This window comes from Schistocerca piceifrons, chromosome 8 (genome assembly GCF_021461385.2).
Source record: "Schistocerca piceifrons isolate TAMUIC-IGC-003096 chromosome 8, iqSchPice1.1, whole genome shotgun sequence".
Lineage (NCBI taxonomy): Eukaryota > Metazoa > Arthropoda > Insecta > Orthoptera > Acrididae > Schistocerca > Schistocerca piceifrons.
In genome coordinates, this window is record NC_060145.1 from 489103943 (window position 1) to 489129770 (window position 25828).

At 43.0% G+C, this 25828-nt stretch overlaps 1 protein-coding gene across 1 annotated transcript in view; it reads right to left on the reverse strand.

The window, feature by feature from the left end:
- LOC124711863 (ankyrin repeat, PH and SEC7 domain containing protein secG-like) overlaps positions 1–25828 on the reverse strand; it is a 79398-nt gene that overhangs the window by 24724 nt on the left and 28846 nt on the right. The window contains exon 4 of the mRNA XM_047242100.1: positions 552–882. Coding sequence (XP_047098056.1) covers positions 552–882 — 331 coding nt within the window. The remainder of the gene's footprint in view (positions 1–551; positions 883–25828) is intronic.

The following is a 25828-nucleotide window of genomic DNA, read 5'->3' on the forward strand; positions in this document are numbered from 1 at the left end:
TATCTCTGATACTTGACAAAGTGTCTATACATTTCTCTCCATGGCTATGTACAGGAATGTGATAGTCTTATTAGGCGCAGACTGAAACTTGACTACAGACTGGTACAGACTAATGCAGACTGGTGCAGACTGGTGCAGACCAATGCATACTCGTACAGACTAACGTAGTCTGACTGATCGGAGGTCTGTACACTTGTTACAATACCTCGCACGTTCAGGTATCACTGCGCGAGTGTGATCCTCGAGGAGAAAAGGTTCTACGTTAGCAGCAATCTCATTGGCTGCATTACATATTAATACGCGGATCGGCAGAAGCAGAATTTGGTCCGTCTCTAAGGCAGCGCCATCTCGTAGTGCGGAGACGGACGAGCGCTACGCCTGCACTGTTGTGCTTAGTGGGGCGCGCTCTAGTGGGAAAGTTGTGTACGCGCTGACTACGCGGAACTATGTACTCAACACTACTAAAAACCGGATTTCAATGATGGAGTATTTCATGGCATAGGTACATCTAGTGAAAGTCAGTGACAGACACACACAGCTCTCTCGCTTACCTGGTTGCTGCTGGCAGCTCTGCAAGCAGGCGAGACAACTGTACGACGAGGTGTGGGTAGTGGAGTACAGCGACGGACCAGCCCCGCGTGGCCATCACGGGGAGCAGGTTTTCCCTCAGGAAGGCGACGGCGGCCTCGCCGAGGCTGCGGCACGAGTAGTTGAGCGCGATGACGGCCGTGGCCGCCGCCGTCTGCACGTTGAGCGGCGCCACCCCCCGCCACCCGCACTCCGGCGGCTCTGGGTCTCCGCGCCACTCGGCAGCCCTCTGCGACCGCGCCGGGGCGGCGGCGGGGGCGGCGGCCTCGATGCTCGCGTCAGCCAGGAGAAGGTCTGTGCCGAGCAGCGGTCGCTAAGTGCTCTCCGTCACACGTCACCGGCTGCTGAGCCGTGCGTGGCTCGTGTTCCTGCCGTCGTGTATTTTACACCTTGTTTTTTTTTTGACGTACTTCCACCTCACTGCGTTAATTTAAATTACTACTGTCACTGAGTCGCTGCCTTGCCTGACTGTGACCGGCGCTAGCAGCACGTATCGATATACCCCCTCTCGTAGTATCTTTGATCCACTGCTATTACTTCCCGGTCGTTGTCTGTCTTAAGGGGGGGGGGGGGGGGGTAGGACAACAAACGAGCCGACTTGGAGCAGGAGAGTCACCACGGGACATTTTAATTTCTACTATCTACAGGCTGTTACAAAAAGGTACGGCCACACTTTCAGGAAACATTCCTCACACACAAATAAAGAAAAGACATTATGTGGACATGTGTCCGGAAACGCTTAATTTTCATGTTAGAGCTCATTTTTGTTTCGTCAGTATGTACTGCACTTCCTCGATTCGCCGCCAGTTGGCCCAATTGAAGGAAGGTAATGTTGAATTCGGTGCTTGTGTTGACATGCGACTCATTGCTCTACAGTACTAGCATCAAGCACACCAGTACGTAGCATCAACAGGTTAGTGTTCATCACGAACGTGGCTTTGCAGTCAGTGCAATGTTTACGAATGCGGAGTTGGCAGATGCCCATTTGATGTATGGATTACCACGGGGCAAAGGCCGTGGCGCCGTACGTTTGTATCGAGACAGATTTCCAGAACGAAGGTGTCCCGACAGGAAGACGTTTCGAAGCAATTGATCGGCGTCTTAGGGAGCACGGAACATTCCAGCCTATGACTCGCGACTGGGCAAGACCTAGAACGACGAGGACACCTGCAATGGACGAGGCAATTCTTCGTGCAGTTGACGATAACCCTAATGTCAGCGTCAGAGAAGTTGCTGCTGTACAAGGTAACGTTGACCACGTCACTGTATGGAGAGTGCTACGGGAGAACCAGTTGTTTCCGTACCATGCACAGCGTGTGCAGGCACTATCAGCAGCTGATTGGCCTCCATGGGTACACTTCTGCGAATGGTTCATCCAACAATGTGTCAATCCTCATTTCAGTGCAAATGTTCTCTTTTCTGATGGGGCTTCATTCCAATTTGATCAAATTATAAATTTTCACAGTCAACATGTGTGGGCCAACGAGAATCCGCACGCAATTGTGCAATCACGTCATCAACACAGATTTTCTGTGAACGTTTGGGCAGGCATTGTTGGTGATGTCTTGATTGGGCCCCATGTTCTTCCACCTACGCTCAATGGAGCACGTTATCATGATTTCATACGGGATACTCTACCTGTGCTGCTGGAACATGTGCCTTTACAAATACGACACAACATGTGGTTCATGCACGATGGAGCTTCTGCACGTTTCAGTCGAAGTGTTCGTACGCCTCTCAACAACAGATTCGGTGACTGATGGATTGGTAGAGGCGTACCAATTCCATGGCCTCCACGCTCTCCTGACCTCAACTCCCTTGACTTCCTTTTATGGGGGCATTTGAAAGCTCTTGTCTACGCAACCCAGGTACCACATGTAGAGACTCTTCGTGCTCGTATTGTGGACGGCTGTGACACAATATGCCATTCTCCAGCGCTGCATAAGCGCATCAGGGATTCCATGCGACGGAGGGTGGATGCATGTATCCTCGCTAATGGAGGACATTTTGAACATTTCATGTAACAAAGTGTTTGAAGTCACGCTGGTACGTTCTGTTGCTGTCTGTTCCCATTCCATGATTAATGTAATTTGAAGAGAAGTAATAAAAGAGCTCTAACATGGAAAGTAAGCGTTTCCGGACACATGTCCACATAACATATTTTGAAACTTCCTGGCAGATTAAAACTGTGTGCCCGACCGAGACTCGAACTCGGGACTTTGCCTTTCGCGGCAAGTGTCTACCAACTGAGCTACCGAAGCACGACTCACGCCCGGTCCTCACAGCTTTACTTCTGCCAGTATCTCGTCTCCTACCTTCCAAACTTTACAGAAGCTCTCCTGCGAACCTTGCAGAACTAGCACTTCTGAAAGAAATTATACTGCGGTGACATGACTTAGCCAAAGCCTAGGGGATGTTTCCAGAATGAGATTTTCTCTCTGCAGCGGAGTGTGCGCTGATATGAAACTTCCTGGCAGATTAAAACTGTGTGCCCGACCGAGACTCGAACTCGGGACCTTTGCCTTTCGCGGGCAAGTGCTCTACCAACTTTTTGTTTTTTGTTTTTTGCATCTTGTTCGTTATTGATCGTTGTGTTTGGTCGTTGCGGACGTCTCAAGACATCCCGTTCAAGTTCGGTGGTTGATCCTTCTACTCAGTTTTTTATTACAGAGGCCAACCGGCTCTCTGACCGAACACGCTGAGCTACCGTGCCGGCCCAACTGAGCTACCGATGCACGACTGGCCGACTCACGGCCGGTCCTCACAGCAGTACTTCTGCCAGTATCTCGTCTCCTACCAGATGAGATACTGGCAGAAGTAAAGCTGTGAGGACCGGGCGTGAGTCGGCCAGTCGTGCATCGGTAGCTCAGTTGGGCCGGCACGGTAGCTCAGCGTGTTGGGTCAGAGGGTTAGCTGCCCTCTGTAAAAAAAAAAAAAACTAAGTTAATCGATCAATAACGAACTTAAACGGATGTCTTACGACGTCCGCGCCGAGCAGATGCAACGATCAAAAGCGAACAAAATGAGATTTAAAAAAAAAAAAAAAAAAGTTGGTGGAGCACTTGCCCGCGAAAGGCAAAGGTCCCGAGTTCGAGTCTCGGTCGGACACACAGTTTTAATCTGCCAGGAAGTTTCATATCAGCGCACACTCCGCTGCAGAGTGAAAATCTCATTCTGGATAACATATTTTCTCTCTTTGTGTGTGAGAAATGTTTCCTGAAAGTATGGGCGTACCTTTTTGTAACACCCTGTATACTTTTACAAATAAATTCATACTTTGTCACCATGACCAGGAAGGATTGAGGACTCACACTCATCGCAGTGTAAGTTCAAAAACGTAGCAAAATACCTTTTTTTACATGTGAAATTTCATCATTTTTTCACTTATTACTGGCTGCATTTGTTGCTATAGCTACACTTTTCTTCCTGGGTAAGAGAGATTCTTCTGTGAATTTTTCATAGCATACAAACAGTAGTTACAGGTGTATGAAACTCTAGAATTTCCCAAATCTATTAAAAAACTGTGGAAAAAATAGAGATAATTAATTATAAAACTTGATTTTTTTCTAAAAATGAAGTTAAAAATGTAACAGTTCATTCATTTCTTCATAAATTAAATAACTTCTAGAGTTTCATACACCTGTAACTATGGTTTGTATGCTGTGCAAAAGTCATCGAAGAACCTCTCTTATTTAGGAAGAAAAGTGTACCTATAGCAACAAATGCAGCCAGTAGGAAGTGAAAAAATTATGAAATTTCACATATAAAAAAAAATGTTTTGTTACGTTTTTGAACTTCCACTGCTATGAGCATGAATCCTGAATCCCCCCTGGTCATGCTGTTAAAGTTATATGAATTTATTTGTAAAAGTATAGACAGTGGAAATTGAAATGTCCTGTGGTGCCTCTCCTGCTCCAAGTCGGCCCGTTTGATGTCCTACCCCCCTTAAGGGAGCTCGGGTCGCGAGTTCGGGTCTGCCAGTCAGCTGGAACGCGTCTGGAGTGCAGTCCGGACCTACCAGTCGGCACTAGTGCAGTCGGGTTGGAGCAGCAGTGAGGTCTGCATCGACATGGCTCACCTGACCATTGCCGCCGGACATCACTTGTGCCGGGCCACGGTCTTGGTGGATCGGCGGTCGGTTGTCCTACCGGACGACGCGTTTTCGCTCGCCGATCGTTCACGAGTCGGCTGTGTGTGTGTGCATCGACTCCCGATTTGTCTTCTTGTGTGCTTAGTTACTGTTGGGTATCGTTCAGATCTTCGTGCAAGTGTTTGTCAGGTTGTGTGTGTAGTTGGCGTTATTTCCACTGACGACTATTTTAGTTGTTGTTGGCATTCTGAGGGCAGTCGGTCGGTTCGTGCGGACCAGGAACGATATCTCCGCGCCGTGCAGTCTGCTGGCAGTTGGAGGGTGTGTGGAGCTGTCCGATCGCTACGAGCTTCGTGGCTCACCGACCCAGGACGTCAAAGTTGAGTGTGTTTTATCCAAGCGGTGGTGTCACTGCCAGTCACCACACTTGCTAGGTGGTAGCCTTTAAATCGGCCGCGGTCCGTTAGTATACGTCGGACCCGCGTGTCGCCACTATCAGTGATGGCAGACCGAGCGCCGCCACACGGCAGGTCTAGTCTAGAGAGAATCCCTAGCACTCGCCCCAGTTGTACAGCCGACTTTGCTAGCGATGGTTCACTGACAACACACGCTCTCATTTGCAGAGACGACAGTTTAGCATAGCCTTCAGTTACGTCATTTGCTACGACCTAGCAAGGCGCCATATTCAGTTACCATAATTACTATCTTCAGGAATGGACAGATAATATTGTGAATAAAGTACCGTCAAGAGCGACGATCATCATTAATGGATTAAAGTATCAAACTAATTACGTTCGCTTTCTGAATTCTCATTCCTTGTCATGTTCCAGATCTCACGTCAGTATAGTTCTTCCCTCCTCACGCCAGCCTGCGTGAGCTAAAACGCGTGCATTTCGGCCTCCACTCGTAACACGGTGTTGGCTCTTCTGCTAACACAAAACAAGCCACATCCATTCATGGTGTGTGGCTCGTTTCGGTAGTTCGCTGTTGTGGAGGTTTTCCTGTGAGCTACACCGTTTGTATTGATGAAATTTAGCCGCTGTGCGGTGGAGTTAACTATATTGGTTGACTACAATTCAAGTGCACGAGCGGAATTTTCTGCCTTGTGGCCGTTAGTGTTCCGGTTACCTACCCTGGCCGCTAACGTAATTTCAGGCAGTCTCCTTTCCTCACCTGTTGTCGCTGACACACGCGGTGTGTAGTTTTGACAGCTTAATACATATACATATTTGATTGTGGTTAATTACGCCCGTAACATTTTGTGTTTGAGTTCTCATATACTGATAGTTGGTTGTCCCTTCGTTGGGTTCCAACAGATCAAGTGTAGTTGGGCTCACCGCCTGTCTCACCTAAGTGAACGCCGGCCGTGGTGGCCGAGCGGTTCTAGGCGCTACAGTCTGGAACCGCACGACCGCTACGGTCGCAGGTTCGAATCCTGCCTCGGGCATGGATGTGTGTGCTGTTCTTAGGTTAATTAGGTTTAAGCAGTTCTAAGTTCTAGGGGACTGATGACCTCAGCAGTTAAGTCCCATAGTGCTCAGAGCCATTTGAACTAAGTGAACGAGGTCACACCGATCTCCCTGGAGGCTTCTGAGTGCTGTTTTCTTTATTGTCTTTCTCAGCGGTGTTTAAATGTCTGTTTATAATCTATCATAGAAAATGATTTAAAGATTCTTGTTTTTACTGGAATTTATGAATTTCTGAATTTTGAAAAATCAATTGTGGGCCTTAAGCCGCTTAAAACCTTATTTTTGAAATTACCCTTTAATCAAAACATTGTGGCCTTCTGCCTTAAAAGATTATGGTAATATATTTTAAAATTTTCAAATTTAATTGTGGCCCTCAACCGCTTGTATTGCACCTTGCATATGTTTGTTCTTTCTACTTTTGCCTTGAGGCTTTCCAGCCCAGCTGTGATACCATATTTATTTTAATTATTTTATTTGCTATTTTAACTGCACTTTATTTTGTTGACTTTTAAGATTTCTTGTTTGGAGGCCTTTAGCGGTGAAATAATTGCCTTTTTTCGAAACTTGTAGTTCTAAAGGTTCGGCTATGTGCAGTTTTGGTTTAAAGGTGTTATTAAATTATAATAAATTACAATTTTGAGTGAACCTGGCCGACACCTGACTTGGTCCTTTCCGCAATCCTAATCACCTGTTCTTTGCCCTGCGGGTTTAGAGGGTGTCTCAGCAGCCATATCACATCCTAACCATGCCAAATTCATGCCACAGCTGAGTAGCTCTAAATCTCTAATTCTGTCGCTTAAGGAATTTCCTAATATTTCTTCATCTACATCTACATCTACACGGATACTCTGCAAATCACATTTAAGTGCCTCGCAGAAAGTTCATCGAACCCGCTTTACAATTCTCTCTTATTCCAATCTCGTACAGCGTGAGGAAAGAACGGACACCTATACCTTTCCATACGAGCTCTGATTTCCCTTATTTTATCATGGTGATCGTTTTTGCCTATGTAGAGCGGCGTCAACAAAATATTTCCGCATTCGGGGGGAAAAAGTTGGTGACTGGAATCCCATGAGAAGATTGCTCCGCAACGAAAAACGCCTTTTGTTTTAATTATGTCCATCCCAAATCCCGTATCATTTCAGTCGCTCTCTCTCCCCTATTTCGCGATAATACAAAACATGCTGCCCTACTTTGAACTTTTTCGATGTACTACGTCAGTCCTATCTGCTAAGGATCCCACACCACACAGCAGTATTCTAAAAGAGGACGGACAAGCTGTAGCGTTGGGGGTTAATCCACGACCGCCGTGTTTGCAGTGAGTTTTGTTACGTAATGACAAACTGTATGCTGCTGCTTTCATCTAATACTTTCCCCTCTTTGGGGAAGTGTGAGGGGGAGTCTGTAGCCTTTCGGCTTTTACTCCCCTGTGAACGTGTGTGTGTGATTTTTCTATAGTTTCTGGTGTCTGTGATTTGTGATGATTGTTGTGAGTGTGTCTGGTACTTGCCTGAGGCAGGCGAGAAGTTTGGTGTTATATGGGAAGGAACAGGATGATGGATTGGGTGTTGGGATTTTCTCTTCGACTTAGTCGTCGAAGATCGTTATAGGGCGCTTGTGCTTATCGCGGGACATGTCATACCGACCTAGGGAGTGGATGAGTGCGTTTCCGGATCTGGAAGAACCCTCATAGAAGGCCCTTGCCGGATCCTGGAAACTCTCTCTCAGGAGTGAGATTTCGGCTGCGGCGTGCAAGTCGTCTCTAGGGAATCCAAGAGGTAAGTGCAGTGCCCTTCTGAGGGCGCGGTTCTGCAGCCTCTGGAGTTTGTCCAGGTGCTGCTTTGCCGCGTATCCCCAGACAGGGCACGCATACTCCATTACTGGCCGGATCAGGGCCTGGTATACTGCTACTGGGCAGGGAAGGGAGCTGGTTGTGTTCAGGATAGGATATAGGATGGACATTCTGGCGCAGGCCTTCCTGTGGACCTCGTCTATGTGGGGTTTCCACGCAAGACGAGAGTCCAAGGTTACGCCAAGGTACTTGGCGGTTCTGCGCCAGGGGAGTTGGGTTCCATTTAGGTGAAGGTGGAGGGGGGGACGTTGAGGAGGATCGCGCCTTCCGAGCCTGCGGGTAATCAGCATTGCCCGCGTCATCTAAAACCTTTTGTAGCCTACGGATGACCAGGTCCTTGTTCGCGTTTCTCGTGTAGAAGGCTGTATCGTCAGCGTACTGTGCGTGTGCACCAGGGGGGCCGTTGGAGTGTCCGCAGTGTACAAACTGTACAATACGGGCACCAGGACCGATCCCTGTGGCACCCCAGCACGAATACGCCTTCTGGTGGAGGTGGCAGTTTCTACTTTGACGGAGAAAGTCCTATTCGTGAGATAGCTCTTGATCAGCTGAACTATGCTCCCAGGAAACCCTTGTGTGTAGAACTTGTAGAGTAGCCCTCTATGCCATACAGAATCAAAGGCTTTGGCTACGTCTAGTAGCACTATCCCGCAGTAGCCTCTGTGGTTGAAGCCCTCTGTGGCTGCTTCAACCATTCTCATGACCTGTTGTGGGGCAGAGTGGTTCTGTCAGAAGCCAAATTGGAAATCCGGCAGAATTTGCTCTCTGGTAATATGTTCTTGTATGGGTCTTAGCAGGAGGCGCTCATAGATCTTGCTGAGAGTTGGCAAGAGGCTAATCGGCCTTAGTGCTGCGGGAATAGAGGGACTTTCCCTGGTTTGTGTATCGCGACCACTTCCGCATGTTTCCAGCAAGCTGGGAAAACACGGGATCGAGTAATCTCGTTGAGGACGTTCGCGAGGTGTGTGATCGCTGTGGGTGGGAGTTTTTTGACTAACTGTATTGGAAGCCTCCAGTCTACTAGCCGCCTTGTGGCCTGCCGATTGCGTCATCAGCCACCTGCCCTTCTGGCCGTGCGTGAGAAAGCTTTTGTCTGCTACGTATAGAGTCCACTTATTCACGTCACCTAAGAAACTAAATAAGTGGTACAGGACCTTTTGTTATTCGTACGAACAGTGTGTCAAAATTTGAAACTGCTACCTATAACAGTTTCGGAGCTATGAAAAACCCATTAAAAAAGTGCTTGACCGAAACTTAATAAAGTAAATTCAGATAGGAACCATAACAGTTTATATTTCTTTTGTTGTCTGAAAACAGTAATAGCACTCCCAGTGTGCCGATTTACTTTATTAAGATTTTCAATTCTAAACTTTCGATAATTATTCTTTCGTTATGAAAATAACAGTTTAAAAGGTAATATTTATATTTTGTGTTAGGGCGAGAGTAAATGAGGGTGAATGTGTGTGTGTGTGGGAGACATATGTCAAATTTAAAATTTATATCGTAAGACACCTTACGTTACTACCAAGTGTTAACGCCACCAAGGTGTCATGAAATTGTAAATCGCCCTAACTGGCGGATGACGTATGTCTATGAGTGTTTGCTTATTTAATAAAGCAGCCAGAAAGTCGGCAACGATATAATCAGTTTTGTAAAGTTATCTCAAGATTAATTTTCGTTTAGTTTCAATTAATAAACATATAGTAATAATTTGTTTGTCGAAGTGACGCCAATGAATCTGATGTAATGATTGGCTCAGAACAGTTTTGGCGCGAGTGAGATCTAGAAGATGTGATCGGATTGGCTGGCCTTTTAGAACAGCCAGTCGGAAGTCAGTATGGTTCCCGCGCACTGCGAGCTACTTAGGTTGCATCAGTAGCTGGAGAGGAGGAGTCGTGGACTAGCTTGTCAGACGCGAAGGTCATGTTAAATGTGTCCGTCCCTAAAATGTGTAAGACGAAGAAATGGTAGGTCCTTCGAAATCAGATGGGTTTGAAATGGTAGCTTTTGTTGCTACGAGAATTTTGTAAAAGTTTGAGAAACGTGGGATATTTTTTTCGGGAGATATATGCGTGTGACTTGTTGGACTTCAAAAATTCCGCGTGGCGATGTTCTGTGTCCTACTACAGAATATATTCGGTGAGCAATCTTTGTGAAAGAAATCCATGGAATGACTTATGTAAGAAATGAACGTTATATGTAGAAAGTGACTGTATATTCCCGCGATTATTTTCGGAACGGACATAGGAGAATTCTGACTGCTTTACATGTGACATAAACTGGTAACTTATAATAGCAGTTTTGCATATTAAATGTGGGCTGATGACACATGTTTAAGCAAAGAAAATATAACCTACTTTTACCAGATTACCGAACTTTCAATGAAGATCAGGACTCCGTTTTCCACCCGAAAATTTATTATGAATATTTAAAGGAACAAATTTACGCGGCCTCAGTAATTGTAGATATTAGGTGCTGTTTTCATCAACGCTGCTTTTTCATCACCTTGTAAGTATCTACGTTGCAGAGTGAAGGGACACTGAGCAGACGTCGATCTGAGGTAGGTGAATATCAATTTGCAGCTTGCTTCAGTGACAGTGGACTAAGAGACAGTTCCGTCGCAAAGCATAGTTTAGGCAGTCTCCTTAGTAGATCTGTTACATTTTCTACGTGTCCTACCAACAAAGTGCAATCTTTGGTTAGCCTCTCCCACAACATTTTCTGTGTGTTCCTTGAAATTCAAATTGTTTGTAATTGTAATTCCTAGATATTTATTTGAATTTACAGTCTTTAGATTTCACTGATGTAGCGTGCAATCAAAGTTTAGCGGATTCCTTTTAACACTCATGTGGATGTACTCACACTTCTCGTTATTTAGGGTCAACTGCCAATTTTAGCGCCATACAGGTATCTTTTCTAAATAGTTTTCCAATTTGTTTTAGTCTTCTGATGAATTTACTAATCGATAAACGACAGCGTCGTCTGCAGTCAACCTAAGACGGCTGCTCAGATTGTCTCCCAGATAAGAAACAGCAAAAGGTCTAAACACTACCTTGGAGAAGGATATAGAAAACAAATGGGGTGCATACCTTGTTTCCTTAATTCCTTTCTGTAGTTACTGATCCAGGGAATCACCTGTTACTGCAGTCTGGAGTGACTCTCTCTGAAAAATGACCTGGAGTTTACAGACATAGCCACACTGCAACTCGTTCTACATACTTCTGACATAATCCATTACGACGAAGTGCAACAATTCGTACTGCAATATGTCAGAGGCACTCGTAGAGAAAGTGCCTGTGTTTCAACTACGGTGCGTGCTGTCGTTCCCTAAATGATGTCATGCAACCGCAATGCTGCAGATGGTACTGATAAGTAGATATTTCTCCTTGATATAAAACCTCACTTACAGGCTGTAACGCTCGCTGAAGGGATTCTCAGTTCCATTTGACACTCGGTGTTTAAAATGTCTACATTAGGCAGTCAGACTGTATCCTTCACATGAGATGTTACACTATCGTTCTTTAGTTGCAGATATTTTGTGTTAACTCGCTCTGAAACTGCTGAGAAACAATAAATCCCTGTGGAAGAGAATAATCTTGCCAAACTTTTCAAAGATGAAGGTACAGAAATCGAAAACCAGTTAGATACTCTTACGTTTAACATATATGAGTCTCTACATAGGTGGAGCCACATACTCAGAAAGAAATTCGGCACGAATGTGCCCTATAAGCAATTATTTTCATTCTGTAGAAAGAAGATGCACTTATAAACTGAGAGAATGGATTAGTAATATAGGAGTATGGTAAGTTCCTATGGGACCAAACTGCTGAGATCATCGGTTCCTACTCTTACACACTATTTAATCTAACTTAAACTAAGATACGCCAAGGACAACACACACACACACACACCCATGGCCAAGGGAGGACTCGAACCTCCGACGGGGGGAACTGCGAGAACCGTCACAAGGCGCCCTAAACAACGTGGCTACCCCCCGCGGATTCAGGAGAAGATACGCTGATTACACAGTTGTTTTATCTGTAAGTGAACAAGATCTCGAATCGATTAAATGTGTAAGTCATGACGAAACAGCGTAACATGAAGGAAAGAGCCTAAATCAAAGGTGATGGAGTGTGACAAAGGACCACAAACCAACGTGCGAGTACATGAGCGTGGTAAGTTACTGCAAGTAGCTGGCTCGTTTACTTACTCAGTTAACAAGATCATGGCAGCTGGAAGAAGCACAGAACAAATAAGAAGCAGAATTGCCGCCGTTAAAAAGAAAACGGGTAGCAAATGAAGAAAAGTTTTCAGTGACCATGTGTTATCAGTGTGTCCGGAGGAAAGAAGCGAAGTCTTTCGCAGTTTTGTCTTAGAGGCGAATACTATAAATCAAATGGACAGATGAAACGACAAATTATGAAATCTTTAAAAAAGACTTCATGGAATACTGTTGTAAAAGAAGGAGTTTAGACTGTTGTGTGTCTATTGACAAATAACAGGCTCCTACAAGCAATAATAGACAGATATGTCAATGAATAATTTTCAGATGAAGAGTGCTACTGAAGTACATAAGTCGCACTATAAAAGGTATCGGTTGCAACTACTAAAGGAAATGAAGAAGACGGAAGACAGACGTGGGAACTGGGGGTTTACTGCCAAATAGTTTTCGGAGTCATCGCTAGTGAAGAGGACGTTCCTACATTAACTCTATAACGGGCAAATGAATAGTTGCAATTGAAATATTTTATCTCTCCCAATTTCCTCTACCTGTTTTGATCTCAAAATTTTCTCACCCATTTGATGTTAACATTAATAATTTGTGCAACTACACTGCTCTGTATTGTGAGCCAACCTGTCTTAATTCTTGCTCTCTTTCTGCATCATTACCAGCAACTATAATTTATCAACGCGTGTAATGCGCTCTGTCCCTCATCATAAGCCAGACTCCCTGCCTGACTCGCTTCTGACTTCGAAGTCAACAACGGAAGCTACTAACTCACCCAATCCATATTCTAATGGCCATCTGCCAGAAACTTCAAGACAAAAAAAGAACATATTGCCAAAACCATACCACACTCGTAGAATAATCTCTTAACTTTATTTATTGTATTATGGAAGCACCTTTAAGAAAATTCATAAAACTAATTTCCTGTTTCAAAAATGGCTCTGAGCACTATGGGACTTAACAGCTGTGGTCATCAGTCCCCTAGAACTTAGAACTACTTAAACCTAATTAACCTAAGTACATCACACACATCCATGCCCGAGGCAGGATTCGAACCTGCGATCGTAGCAGTCGCACGGTTCCAGACTGCGCGCCTAGAACCGCGAGACCACCGCGGCCGGCTAATTTCCTGTTTAATGTTGTTTATATTTGTAGACATTTTTCGGGCCATCACCTTATGTTACTGTGGTTTTCTTTAGTAAAACAATAGACAGAGCTCTCTAGTTAATGATTGCGTTATTGCAGTCAATCATACTCGTGGATACATTATTGTAAAAATATTTGTTTAACTGTGTGATAAGGAAATGAGAAAAGATCATTAAATTATGTTGCTGTAAGACACTTTCAAAACTGTGACAAATATCTGCCGACTCTCACCCCACACAAAACAAATAAAGTCATCAATCCTGAACATTCATAAGCAGGACCACTCTAAGGTGCTTGCCTCTTTTTTTTTTTCTTTTTTTCTTTTTTGTTTTTTACGCCTACCTCTTCACCCCAGAGTGTCAGTTGCACCCAGCACCCACAGTTATTTGCTGAATGTATTCCAATCTCTGTCTTCCTCTACAGTTTTTACCCTGTACAGCCATTTCTTTTCCCTGATGTCTTAACAGCTGTCCTCTCGTCCTGTCCCTCCTTTTCAGTATTTTCCATAAATTCCTTTCCACGCGGTTCTGCGGAGAACCTTCTCATTCCTTACGTCATCAGTTCACCTAATTTTGAATATTCTTCCGTAACACCACACATCAAATGTTTCGATTCTCTCTCGTTCTGGTTTTACCACAGCCCATGTTTCACTAAAATACAATGCTGTGCTCCAAAGATACATTCTCACAAGGAACTCAAGGTCGTAAGTTCGATCTTTAATGAGTTTCATCCGAAGGCGTTGCATTAACAGTTATAACTGGAAAAATATTAGTTGTTAATTTATTATGTGCATCAGCTGAGCGGGGTGGGGTGAGGGGGGGGGGGGCAATACTGTGGCTGCGTGGCAGACAATATGTGAGGGTTGAAAGCGGTAAACATCACTGGCCTTTTGCAACCTCGCACTCAAGGAGTTCCTTGTCAGAAATTTGGCTCTCACATTATGATCTATATTTGATAACAGCAGGCTTTCCTTGGCCGGGAATGTCGTTTAGACCCGTAGTAGTCTACTTTTTATGTTCTCCTCGCTCCGTCCATCATGGACTACTTTACTGCCTACTTAGCAGAATCCCTTAATTTCGTCTAATTCGTGATCCCAAATTATGATGTTAAGTTTCTCCTTGTTCTCGTTTCTGTTACTTCTCGTTACATTCGTCTTTCTTCGATTTACTCTCAATACATATTCTGTACGCATTAGGCTGTCCATTCCATTTAACAGATCCTGCAATTCTTCTCTTTCGTTCAGGACACTAACGTCATCAGAGAATCTTATCACTGATATCTCTTCACCCTAAATTTTAATCCCACTCTGGGGCCATTCTTTGATTCCCGTGATTGCTTCTTCGATAAGCAGATTGAACTGTAAAGATCCCTGTCTTAGACCCTTTTTAATACGAGCACTTCGTTCATGGTCTTCCAGTCTTGATTCGTGGCACGTCTTTCCCTGTAGCTTGCCGTTATTTTTCTCAAAAATTCGATCGTTTTGCACCCTCTTAAATTATCGAACTGTTTTTTCCAGGTCAACAAATCCGACGAACGTATCTTGATTTTCCGTCAGTTTTGCTTCGATTATCAACCACGACATCAGAACTGCGTCTCTGGTGCCTTTACCTTTCTCAAAGCCAAACTGTTAGTCATCTAACAGATCCTCATTTTTCTCTTCTATTCTTCTGTACGTAATTCCTGCCAGAATTCCTGTCAACAACTTGGATGTAAGAACTGTTAAGCCGATTGTGCGATAATTCTCACTCTTGTTGGCTAATGCTCTTCAGAATCGTATGTATGATGTTTGATAGTCTGATAATATAACGCCAGTCTTATACATTCTACACATCAACCTGAATGGTTGTTTTGTTGCCGCTTTCCCCAATGGTCTAATAAATTACGATGAAATGTTGTCTATCCCTTTTTGCCTTATTCGATCTTAAGTATTCCAAAGCTCTTTTATATTCTGATTACAATACTTTATCCCCCATCCCTTCCCTCTCAACTCCTTTTTCTTCTTCTATCACTTCGTCAGACAAGCACTCACCGTCATAGAGGCCTTCGGTGTACTCCTTCCATACATCAGCCCTCTCGCTGCATTTCACAGTCAAATTCCCGTTGCACTCTTAATGTTAGCGCTCTTACTTTTAATTTCACCGAATGTTGTTTTGAGTTTTCTATACGCTGGGTGAGTCCGTCCGACAATCATTTCTTTTTTCGATTCATGCGGCCATTTCTCCTTAGCTTCTCTGTAAATCCTATGTATTTCGTTCCTAAGTGACTTTCATTTCTGTATTCCTCAATTTACCGGAACATTTTGTACTTCCTTTGTACTTCCTATGTTCGATCACCTGAAGTATTTCTTGTGTTATAAATGGTTTCTTCGTGATTACATTCCTTGTACCTATATTCTCCTTGCCAACTTCTGTGAATATACTTTTTAGAGCTGTCCGTTCCTCTCCAACTGAACTGGCTCCTGAGCTATTCATTATCACAGTGTTTATAGCCTCAGAGAAGCATATCTCTTGCGCATTGATTCTTTCTGACTAGTCTCTCAAACTTCGGCCTACCCTTCATCGTTCTGATTTGAATCTATATCTGTCTCTGGGTATTCCTTACAATCCAATATCTGATTTCAGAATCCCTGTCTGACTATGATGTAATCTAAATGGAATCTTCCTGATTTTTCAAGTATAGCTTCTGCTCTTGCGATTCTTGAAATGAGTATTCGCTATTACTAACTCATATTTATGGCAGAACTTAGTCTTTCTCCTCTCTCGTTGTCTAGCCAACACTCTTCCTTAATTCCTTTTTCTAGTCCCTACTGTTTTATCATTGGCTGTGAAGTCGAAAGAGGAAATTATAAAAGTGCTGTTAAATGATATAGACGGTTTGAAAAGTGAAATACGACTACTGACGGAAGAAAATAAAGACCTGAATTGTATGAAAACACTTGTTGTTCTGGAGCATACACAAGCAAATGAGCGAAACATTAATAATGGACAAAGTCGCGAAAATGGGCGGAGTGATACACTTCCGCAGTCCTCAAAAGAATGTCTAACATATTTGGAACAAGCTGAAGACTTTAAATCAAGGAATAATTATAGTGAACAAAAGTGACACAACAAAAGAGTACACAAGCAGCGCAGTAGTGAAACGAATCCTCTTAAAGAAGAGTTCCTCGTTATTGGCAACAGTATGCTGAAAAACATCGAAGTGTCAAACCCATAAAATGGTGTATATCCTCAGAAAATGAATAAACATCTGAGTTATTAATCTCGGAAGGAACTTCAAGAGACGAACCAGCTGGAACTACAAAGCTAAATTCCTACATGAGGGTACGAATTCCCTTCGAAGCAGCAGCTAAGAAGAAAGTGTCACTGAGGCAAGAAACATGATTCGAACGGCAAGACACCTCTACTAAGCTTCTAGTATTGTAATAAGTGGCATAATATACATAAGGTCAGTGAGAAAAACAAACACAGCAAGAATAAATTCCTGTATCAAAGAGAACTGCAACAGGTTAGGAGCTGCATTTATAGATCCTAATAAATTATTAATAAAAGTCTGGGGAAACATGGTTTACATCTTAATAAATTGGGTTCCGAAACACTTAGCAAAATGTTTGCTGATACTTATCAAATCACAAAAAACAAGGGAAACTAAAAACTGCTGATTGGGATGTTAAAGAACCTAAACGACTTCTGACCAATAGCAAACATAAAATTTTAAATAGGACTGAGAGTACATATAACATGCACTGGCTTAGCGAAGGTACAATAAAAATCTTAAGTAAAATTGAACACTTTAAGGTAGCTACCAGCTTTTCTAGGAAAACTAAGTTTCGTGGAGTTTCATGCATACTTATTCTCTCAGATTTAGATTACCATGTAAGAAGTGACTTCAACTGTTTAAAGGGGAAGTGTATTTGTGATGGTTGCTGTGTCAAATTAAGGAACCCAAATATTGTTATAATCTCGATTTATAGAAACCTAGGGAAAGTCAGAATTGAGCGTTTCCTATGTAAATTTCAGATTTTGCTACAGCACCTTAGTAAAGAAAGAAAGAAGAAAATTGTAATTGCTGTGGATTTGAATATCAATGGGTTGAGTGAAAACGGTGAAGCATCAAAATTCATTGACTTAATAAAAAATACGGTTTCAAATTAAATTTTTCAAAATCAATGAGGAAAATGCTCAGTCAGCTACATGTATTGGCAATATTTTAACGAATTACGTTTTTGAAGATCTGATCATTCAGTACTATTCATTGAGTTGTCTGGGTCAAGTAAGGAAGTTCTGTGTAAAAAGGTCTATGTAAAATGAAACTTTAATTGGGTAAACATGATTTCATTTCGTGACAAGCTGAATGAGAGAGAATGGTAGTTTGACAAAAACATTTAAAGCACTGCAAATTTTGAAACATTCTTAAGTATTTTTTTACATGTTTTCAATGAAACATTTCCACCTGAAACTTATTTTAGTAAAGCTTCAAAAAACTTGAAGTAGATCACTAAAGGTATAAAAATCTCCAGTGCCAAGAAAAGGCAGCTACATGATGAACTAAGATATAATAAAAGTTCTGATTTTGTTGAAATGTTAGACAATACAAAATTAGATTTAAGAAACTTGGCAAGGCAGCAAAGCAAATGGCAAACAATGAAAATAAATCAAAGGCAATGTGGTCAGTTGTGAAATCTGAATTAGGTATTAAAGCATCTAGTCATGAAATTTGTAAAATCAAGCCACGTGGGATTAGCCGAGTGGTCTAAGGCATTGCTGTCATGGACTGTGCTGCTGGTCCCGGCAGAGGATCGAGTCCTAACTCAGGCACGGGTGTGTGTGTTTGTCCTTAGGATAATTTAGGTTAAGTAGTGTGTAAGCTTAGGGATAGCATTGCTGTCATGGACTGTGATGCTGGTCCCGGCAGAGGTTCGAGTCCTCCCTCAGGCACGGGTGTGTGTGTTTGTCCTTAGGATAATTTAGGTTAAGTAGTGTGTAAGCTTAGGGATTGATGACCTTAGCAGTTAAGTCCTGTAAGATTTCACACACTTATGAACATTTTGTAAAATCAAGCTTGAAGATAAGGTTATTGTAAATTCAGCTCGAATTTCAGAATGCTTCAATGAATTCTTCATTAGTGTAATTAAATCATATACGAGGGCAGTTCAATAAGTAATGCAACACATTTTTTTTCTGAAACAGGGGTTGTTTTATTCAGCATTGAAATACATCAGGTTATTCCCCAATTTTTTAGCTACACAACACTATTTTTCAACGTAATCTCCATTCAATGCTACGGCCTTACGCCACCTTGAAATGAGGGCCTGTATGCCTGCACGGTACCATTCCACTGGTCGATGTTGGAGCCAACGTCGTACTGCATCAATAACTTCTTCATCATCCGCGTAGTGCCTCCCACGGATTGCGTCCTTCATTGGGCCAAACATATGGAAATCCGACGGTGCGAGATCGGGGCTGTAGGGTGCATGAGGAAGAACAGTCCACTGAAGTTTTGTGAGCTCCTCTTGGGTGCGAAGACTTGTGTGAGGTCTTGCGTTGTCATGAAGAAGGAGAAGTTCGTTCAGATTTTTGTGCCTACGAACACGCTGAAGTCGTTTCTTCAATTTCTGAAGAGTAGCACAATACACTTCAGAGTTGATCGTTTGACCATGGGGAAGGACATCGAACAGAATAACCCCTTCAGCGTACCAGAAGACTGTAACCACGACTTTACCGGCTGAGGGTATGGCTTTAAACTTTTTCTTGGTAGGGGAGTGGGTGTGGCGCCACTCCATTGATTGCCGTTTTGTTTCAGGTTCGAAGTGATGAACCCATGTTTCATCGCCTGTAACAATCTTTGACAGGAAATTGTCACCCTCAGCCACATGACTAGCAAGCAATTCCGCACAGATGGTTCTCCTTTGCTCTTTATGGTGTTCGGTTAGACAACGAGGGACCCAGCGGGAACAAACCTTTGAATATCCCAACTGGTGAACAATTGTGACAGCACTACCAACAGAGATGTCAAGTTGAGCACTGAGTTGTTTGATGGTGATCCGTCGATCATCTCGAACGAGTGTGTTCGCACGCTCCGCCATTGCAGGAGTCACAGCTGTGCACGGCCGGCCCGCACGCGGGAGATCAGACAGTCTTGCTTGACCTTGCGGCGATGATGACACACACTTTGCCCAACGACTCACCGTGCTTTTGTCCACTGCCAGATCACCGTAGACATTCTGCAAGCGCCTATGAATATCTGAGATGCCCTGGTTTTCCGCCAAAAGAAACTCGATCACTGCTCGTTGTTTGCAACGCACATCCGTTACAGACGCCATTTTAACAGCTCCGTACAGCGCTGTCACCTGTCGGAAGTCAATGAAACTATACGAGACGAAGCGGGAATGTTTGAAAATATTCCACAAGAAATTTCCGGTTTTTTCAACCAAAATTGGCCGAGAAAAAAAATGTGTTGCATTACTTATTGAACTGCCCTCGTAGCAATGTTTCAGATTATGACTATATAGCATGTCTCTTTGGACTTGATCAAATGTCTGAATGCTTCACAAAATTTAAAGTGGTGTCAGTGACAGAAGAAGAAAACATGATATTAACACTGAAAACAAAAAAAATTCAGATTGATATTAGATGCCCACAAAAATTCTCAAATTTGTGCATAAGATAATAGGACACCTGCTATCTTTAATAATAAGCCAGTCTTTTGAACACGGATGTTTCCCAGAGGTGCTAAAGTATGCAGAAGTAAAACCACTGTTCAAAAAAGGTTCAAGAGAGAATATGAGAAATTATCATCCATATCTCTTCCCCCAGTACTGTTAAAAATATTCGGAAAAGCTGCTGCCATCCAGATTCAAAGTTTTATTGAAGAATATGAGATTATTTTGAAAACTCAATTTGGCTTCAACGTGGAAAAGCACTACAGATGCAATAAACAAGTTTGTTGACAAGATTATCTTATCAGTAGACAATCAGAATAAAGTGAGAGGGATCTTTTGTGATCCCACAAAAGTTTTAGACTCAGTAAATCGTGCATAAATCATGCACTTCTTAATCACAAACTTAGCATGTGTGGAATTAGGGTTGTGCTTTACAGTGGCTTACTTCATAACTGTACAACAGGAAACAAAGAATGGTTGTCTCTACAAATGCAGCAAATTATCCAAATGAAAGACAGTAATGCAAGGTGTCCCTCAAGGTTCTATCCTAGGACCTATTTTGTTTCTATTTGGATATTTGTGGTATGGTCCTATGGGACCAAACTGCTGAGGTCATCAGTCCCTAAGCTTATACACTACTTGATCTAACTTAAACTAAGTTATGCTAAGGACAACACACATACCCATGCCCGAGGGAGGAGGGAAGACTCGAACCTTCGATGATGGGGGGTGGGAGCAGAGCAGGAGGAGGAAGCCGCGCATACCATGACAAGATGCCCCAGACCACACGGCTACCTTGCGTGGCGTCTACTCTACATTAATAACCATCAATCAATATAAACACCCCATCAGTCTTATTTGCAGGTGACATAACTGTATTAATTGAAGAACAGGACCCAGAAATTATTCCTGTCAGCATCATCAATACAATAGATAATTCAAAAACTTGGTTTCATCTCAATGGATCAATCCCAAACATCCCAAAAACCCATGTGGTCCAGTTCAGAACAAAACATTCAGCATCCCAGGAAATTAAAATAAATCACAAAAATCGAAATCTAGAAAAAGTGGATTCTGTGAAATTTTTAGGATTAAACCCATATAACAATTTAAACTGGAGTAAACGTGTTGAATATCTATGAAACACACTATGTAGCTTTGCATTTGCAATGGAAATGCCACTGAAATGAACACAAGGAAAATTGCATGCCATAGCTACTTACAGTGAGTTATAAGGTGTGGTTTTGCTTTTTGGGGAAACTGGAGCGAGTTAATGTGCATACTGAAATTACAGAAAAGAATTGTTAGAAACATGTGTGCTCTACATTCAAGAAAATCGTGTCACCCATTATTTGAAAATCTGAAATTGTTTTGCTGTGTGTTACCGTTCCATGATTAATGTGATTTGAAGAGAAGTAATAAAATGAGCTCTAACATGGAAAATAAGCATTTCCGGACACATGTCCACATAACATATTTTCTTTCTTTGTGCATGAGGAATGTTTCCTGAATGTTTGGCCGTACCTTTCTGTAACACCCTGTATACCTATGATTTTATAATTTTTTTACATAACAATTTAGAATTATGCCAGGAGAATTGCTTTGACCACACTTACAATACAAGAAATAAAGAAAGTTTTATGCTGCCCACTCATGAGTTAAAATTATATGCTCAAACTCCCTAGTACATGGGAATGAAAATTTACAACGAACTAAAAGTCAAGAACATTCTGAGTATGAACCTAGATTGACAGAAACGAAAGCTGCACAGTACTCTACCTCAGTGACGCTACTACTCAGTTGAAGAATTTATGAACGATGAACTGAATATTTGAGCAAGATGTAGCTTATCAATTGTCTTATTATGTAAACATGTGAAAGTATCTTTTGACAAAAAATTAGACTGATGTTTAAATCCTCTTATTAACTATAATTTTATATCAATGAAATTGTATAAATCATTCTCCCTTATCCATTAAAGACCTTTTGTCACAAAAGATCTCCCAGGTAGGTCATACAATGTTGGATAATGACACATCCGCTTAAGACGTGATTGAGTAATAGAGTATATGAGATAGGCCATACACTCCAAATAAAAGTCATCAGCAACGATGGCTGAAGACTTCTGGCATAAGAAATCGCCATCATTCTGCCAACAGCCTTGCCAATGAGGGCGGAGGAGCAGAGAGAGGTTCAGGGCATTCTCTTGCATATGGGATTTTAAACGGAGCCCAAAAGGTGGACGAATCAGTAATGATCAACGGCATAAGAATACAGAAGGCAATGGAAACCACTGCATTAAAGATAAATAACGTGTATCCACTTGAAAAGTGGCTTATAATTTAAAACCAGTCTTGTTGATCCCTCCATCGTCAAAAGATTTCAGACTGGTCGACCATTCACATCTCTGGGAGGAGACTGCCAAGTAGGAGCTGACTGAAACTTCCAGGCAGAGACTCGAACTCGGTCCAGCACACAGTTTTAATCTGCCAGGAAGTTTCATATCAGCGAACACTCTGCTTTAGAGTGAAAATCTCATTCAGGAGCTGACTGTGAGATAAAGACTAAATAACCGACGAAAGGCTAACTTTCTACAAGCTGGGAAGTGGAATGTCAGAAATCTGAATGTGGTAGATAAGCCTGAAAATCTGAAAAGCGAAGTTCAGATGCTGAATCTAGATATAATGGGGACCAGTGAAGTTAAATCTAAAGAAGGCAAGGATTTCTAGTCTGGCACTTATAGGGTAATGTCAAAAGCAATAGAAAATGGTACAATGGAAAGTAGGGCCAACTGATGCCAACACCAATAATTCTGGTATGGATGCCGACGTCCTAAGCAGAGGATGAAGAGATAGTATATGAGGATGCTGAGTAGGTAACTCAGTATGTAAAGGTAGATGAAAATCTGATATTCTTTGAGGATTGCGACTGGAATGCAGTTGTGGGGGAATTATGAATTATGATTTATTCGTGTCATGACATATATAAGCTAATCATTTGATTAGCTTATGTAAAATAAGCCGGTGTCAACCTCCTAGAAGCGTAGGCGACAGGGAACTCCCCTCAGAACATTACTGCAGTAGAACAATGGCAACACAGCATTGGAGGCATCGGTCTGACGATAAAGGCCTTTTGAAAGTCCGAGATGGCCAGTACTGGAGAGTTATTTAAGTCAGTTTTAATGGCCTCAAAGGCAGACTGCTGACTCTCTTCCCAAACGAAGGCTTCTCTCTTTTTAAGTAAACTATTAAGGGGACGGCAAGCTGGGCGAAATTTGGAACAAATTTACGGAAATAATTGCTAATAAACCGAACTATTCCCCTTTTATTCCTTGGGGGCGGGAACCGTCTCAAGGCAGATGTGCGTTCTTGGTCAGTCCTGATTCCGTCCTCTGAAACAAGATGCCCCAGGTAGGAGAGCTCACGTCTAGTTAGGGTGACTTTAGATGGTTTAACCATTTACCCAGCTGTCCAAAGTCGCGATAACACCACCTGTGTATGACACACTTGCTGGCCTAAGGAACTATTACAGACGAGAACGTCGTCCATGTAGTTATACATGCACCTAACACATGGTCCACCAGACGAGACAAGACCGCTGCCCCGCTAAATAAGCCGAAAGGAACCTGACTGAACTCATACAGACTCCAGTCGGTACAAAATGTGGTCAGTTGCCTGGAATCCTTAATAAGAGGCATCTGATAACAGATTTGGTTAAGATCAAGCACAGTAATATAGCTGGCTTCAGCGAAACACTTGACAAAATCGTGCAAATCAGACAACAGCACGGATTCGAGAACAACCTTTTCATAACTGACCACTGGCCTAAAATCCTTGCCTTGTCGATGGGAACGAGGAAAAGAGGCAACACATAAGGCAACGTGGATGGCCTCTGATGACCCAGTCCTTCAAGTTTCGCTTTCTGCTGCAGTATCCTTAGCCGGCCGAAGTGGCCGTGTGGTTAAAGGCGCTGCAGTCTGGAATCGCAAGACCGCTACGGTCGCAGGTTCGAATCCTGCCTCGGGCATGGATGTTTGTGATGTCCTTAGGTTAGTTAGGTTTAACTAGTTCTAAGTTCTAGGGGACTAATGACCTCAGCAGTTGAGTCCCATAGTGCTCAGAGCCATTTGAACCATTTTTTTGCAGTATCCTTATTTTGGGGAGGGCGGGGGTGACAAACGGTGTGGAGCTTGCGACATAGACATCGTCCAACGAACGAATTTTATAATGAGTTTCGTCCGTTACCCCTAAATGGTTAGTGAGGAGATCAGGATAGTCTCCCAGCGGGGGACCTGACCTTGCTCAAGATGGTTAATGAGGAACAAAGATTGGCATAAGCAATCTGACCTTGCCACTGCTATGACAAGAACAAAGGACCTTTTTCTTCCAAAGGATGAAACTTGAAGGAAAAGGCCTTACTGTCAAAATCAAGCACCAACCCCTTTTTCTGAATCAAGTCGCACCTGAGAAGTAAGAGAATGGACAAATTCTCAACGACAACCAATTTAATTGGCCATGAAAAATTACAAATGGATAGTTTCCTCTGCACCTCACCTACTGCAGTAATGTTCTGGGGATAAGCACCTTGTCGCATACGCCTAGGAGCTAGACACTAGCTGAATTAAAATACTCTGTTTATGAGGTGAAGTTTTGGCCACACTCTGTGCACTACCTGGAGCATAGCGAGTTTGATCTCGAAACTCACAATCAGGCATTAAGCTGGGTCATGGCCTGTCTCAGGAAAACTGGTAGAACTGCTAGATGGGCGATGCGCATAGGGTGCGGTATTTAAGAGGGGCTGCCAACCAGATGGTCGACGCACTTAGCCGAATGTTTCGGGAGAACGGCGAGGAGATAACAGAGAATGACAAAGCATCCAAGGAATTGGCTAGTGCTATCTTTACCCAGTTCCGGAGCTATTTGCTGATTTCGGCGTTAAGTAGGACCAGGACCCCGAGCTGGGCACTATTAGGAAGTGTCTGCTCGCTGGGAAGCAAGTGCTGAGGTATTGTTGACTAAAGGAATTTTGTCTCGTCAGGTTGGGAAACCACCTGAGTCAAGAGTTTGTTTGCTTGTGGAAGTTGTCCTGTCCATTTTCCCCCATTTTCATGACTCTTTCGTAGGGGGCCATTTAGGATTTCACCATCGCTGAAGTGAAACAACACATAACTTTGCCGTCACTGAGTAAGAATGTCCAACGATTAGCGGTGGAGTACGAGGTATGTAAAATGGGAAGGCCTGATCACATTTTTCTCAAGGGACTTCTCCAATCAGAGAGCGAACGACACACTATGGACAAGTTATTCATTGATTACATGGGCTCATTCTCCAGGGAATCGTTACATCTTGGTTGTTGTGGATGGTTCAGATGGCTTATTTCTAGTAATAGAGTTACATCCGCAGTTACTATCTACCTACTTTCTAAGGTGTTTTCTGTATTTGGTCCACCCAGGGTCTTAAGTCAGTGACAACGCCCCAACGTCAATGGGATGTCTGTTAGCTCTAGACACACAGGAAGATGGCATCATGTAGCGGACACTGTCGACTGTTGATGAATGCCGTACACTGCTAAGGAGCAGTATTTGTATCTAGAGAATTTTTTTTCTAATGAGCAGTCAGTCTTGACGCTATTCGAGTACTGAATTTCTGAATGTAGTTTTATTAAAGCTACGTGGGATCATTTCAGTGTATGCTGACCTAGGTCCTGGTTGTCCGAACAGCCGACAAACTGTTCTGGTGTCTCACCGGCCGGCTGACATGACGACAGGAGAGGAAGCGGGCGCTGTTCTAGGACCTCA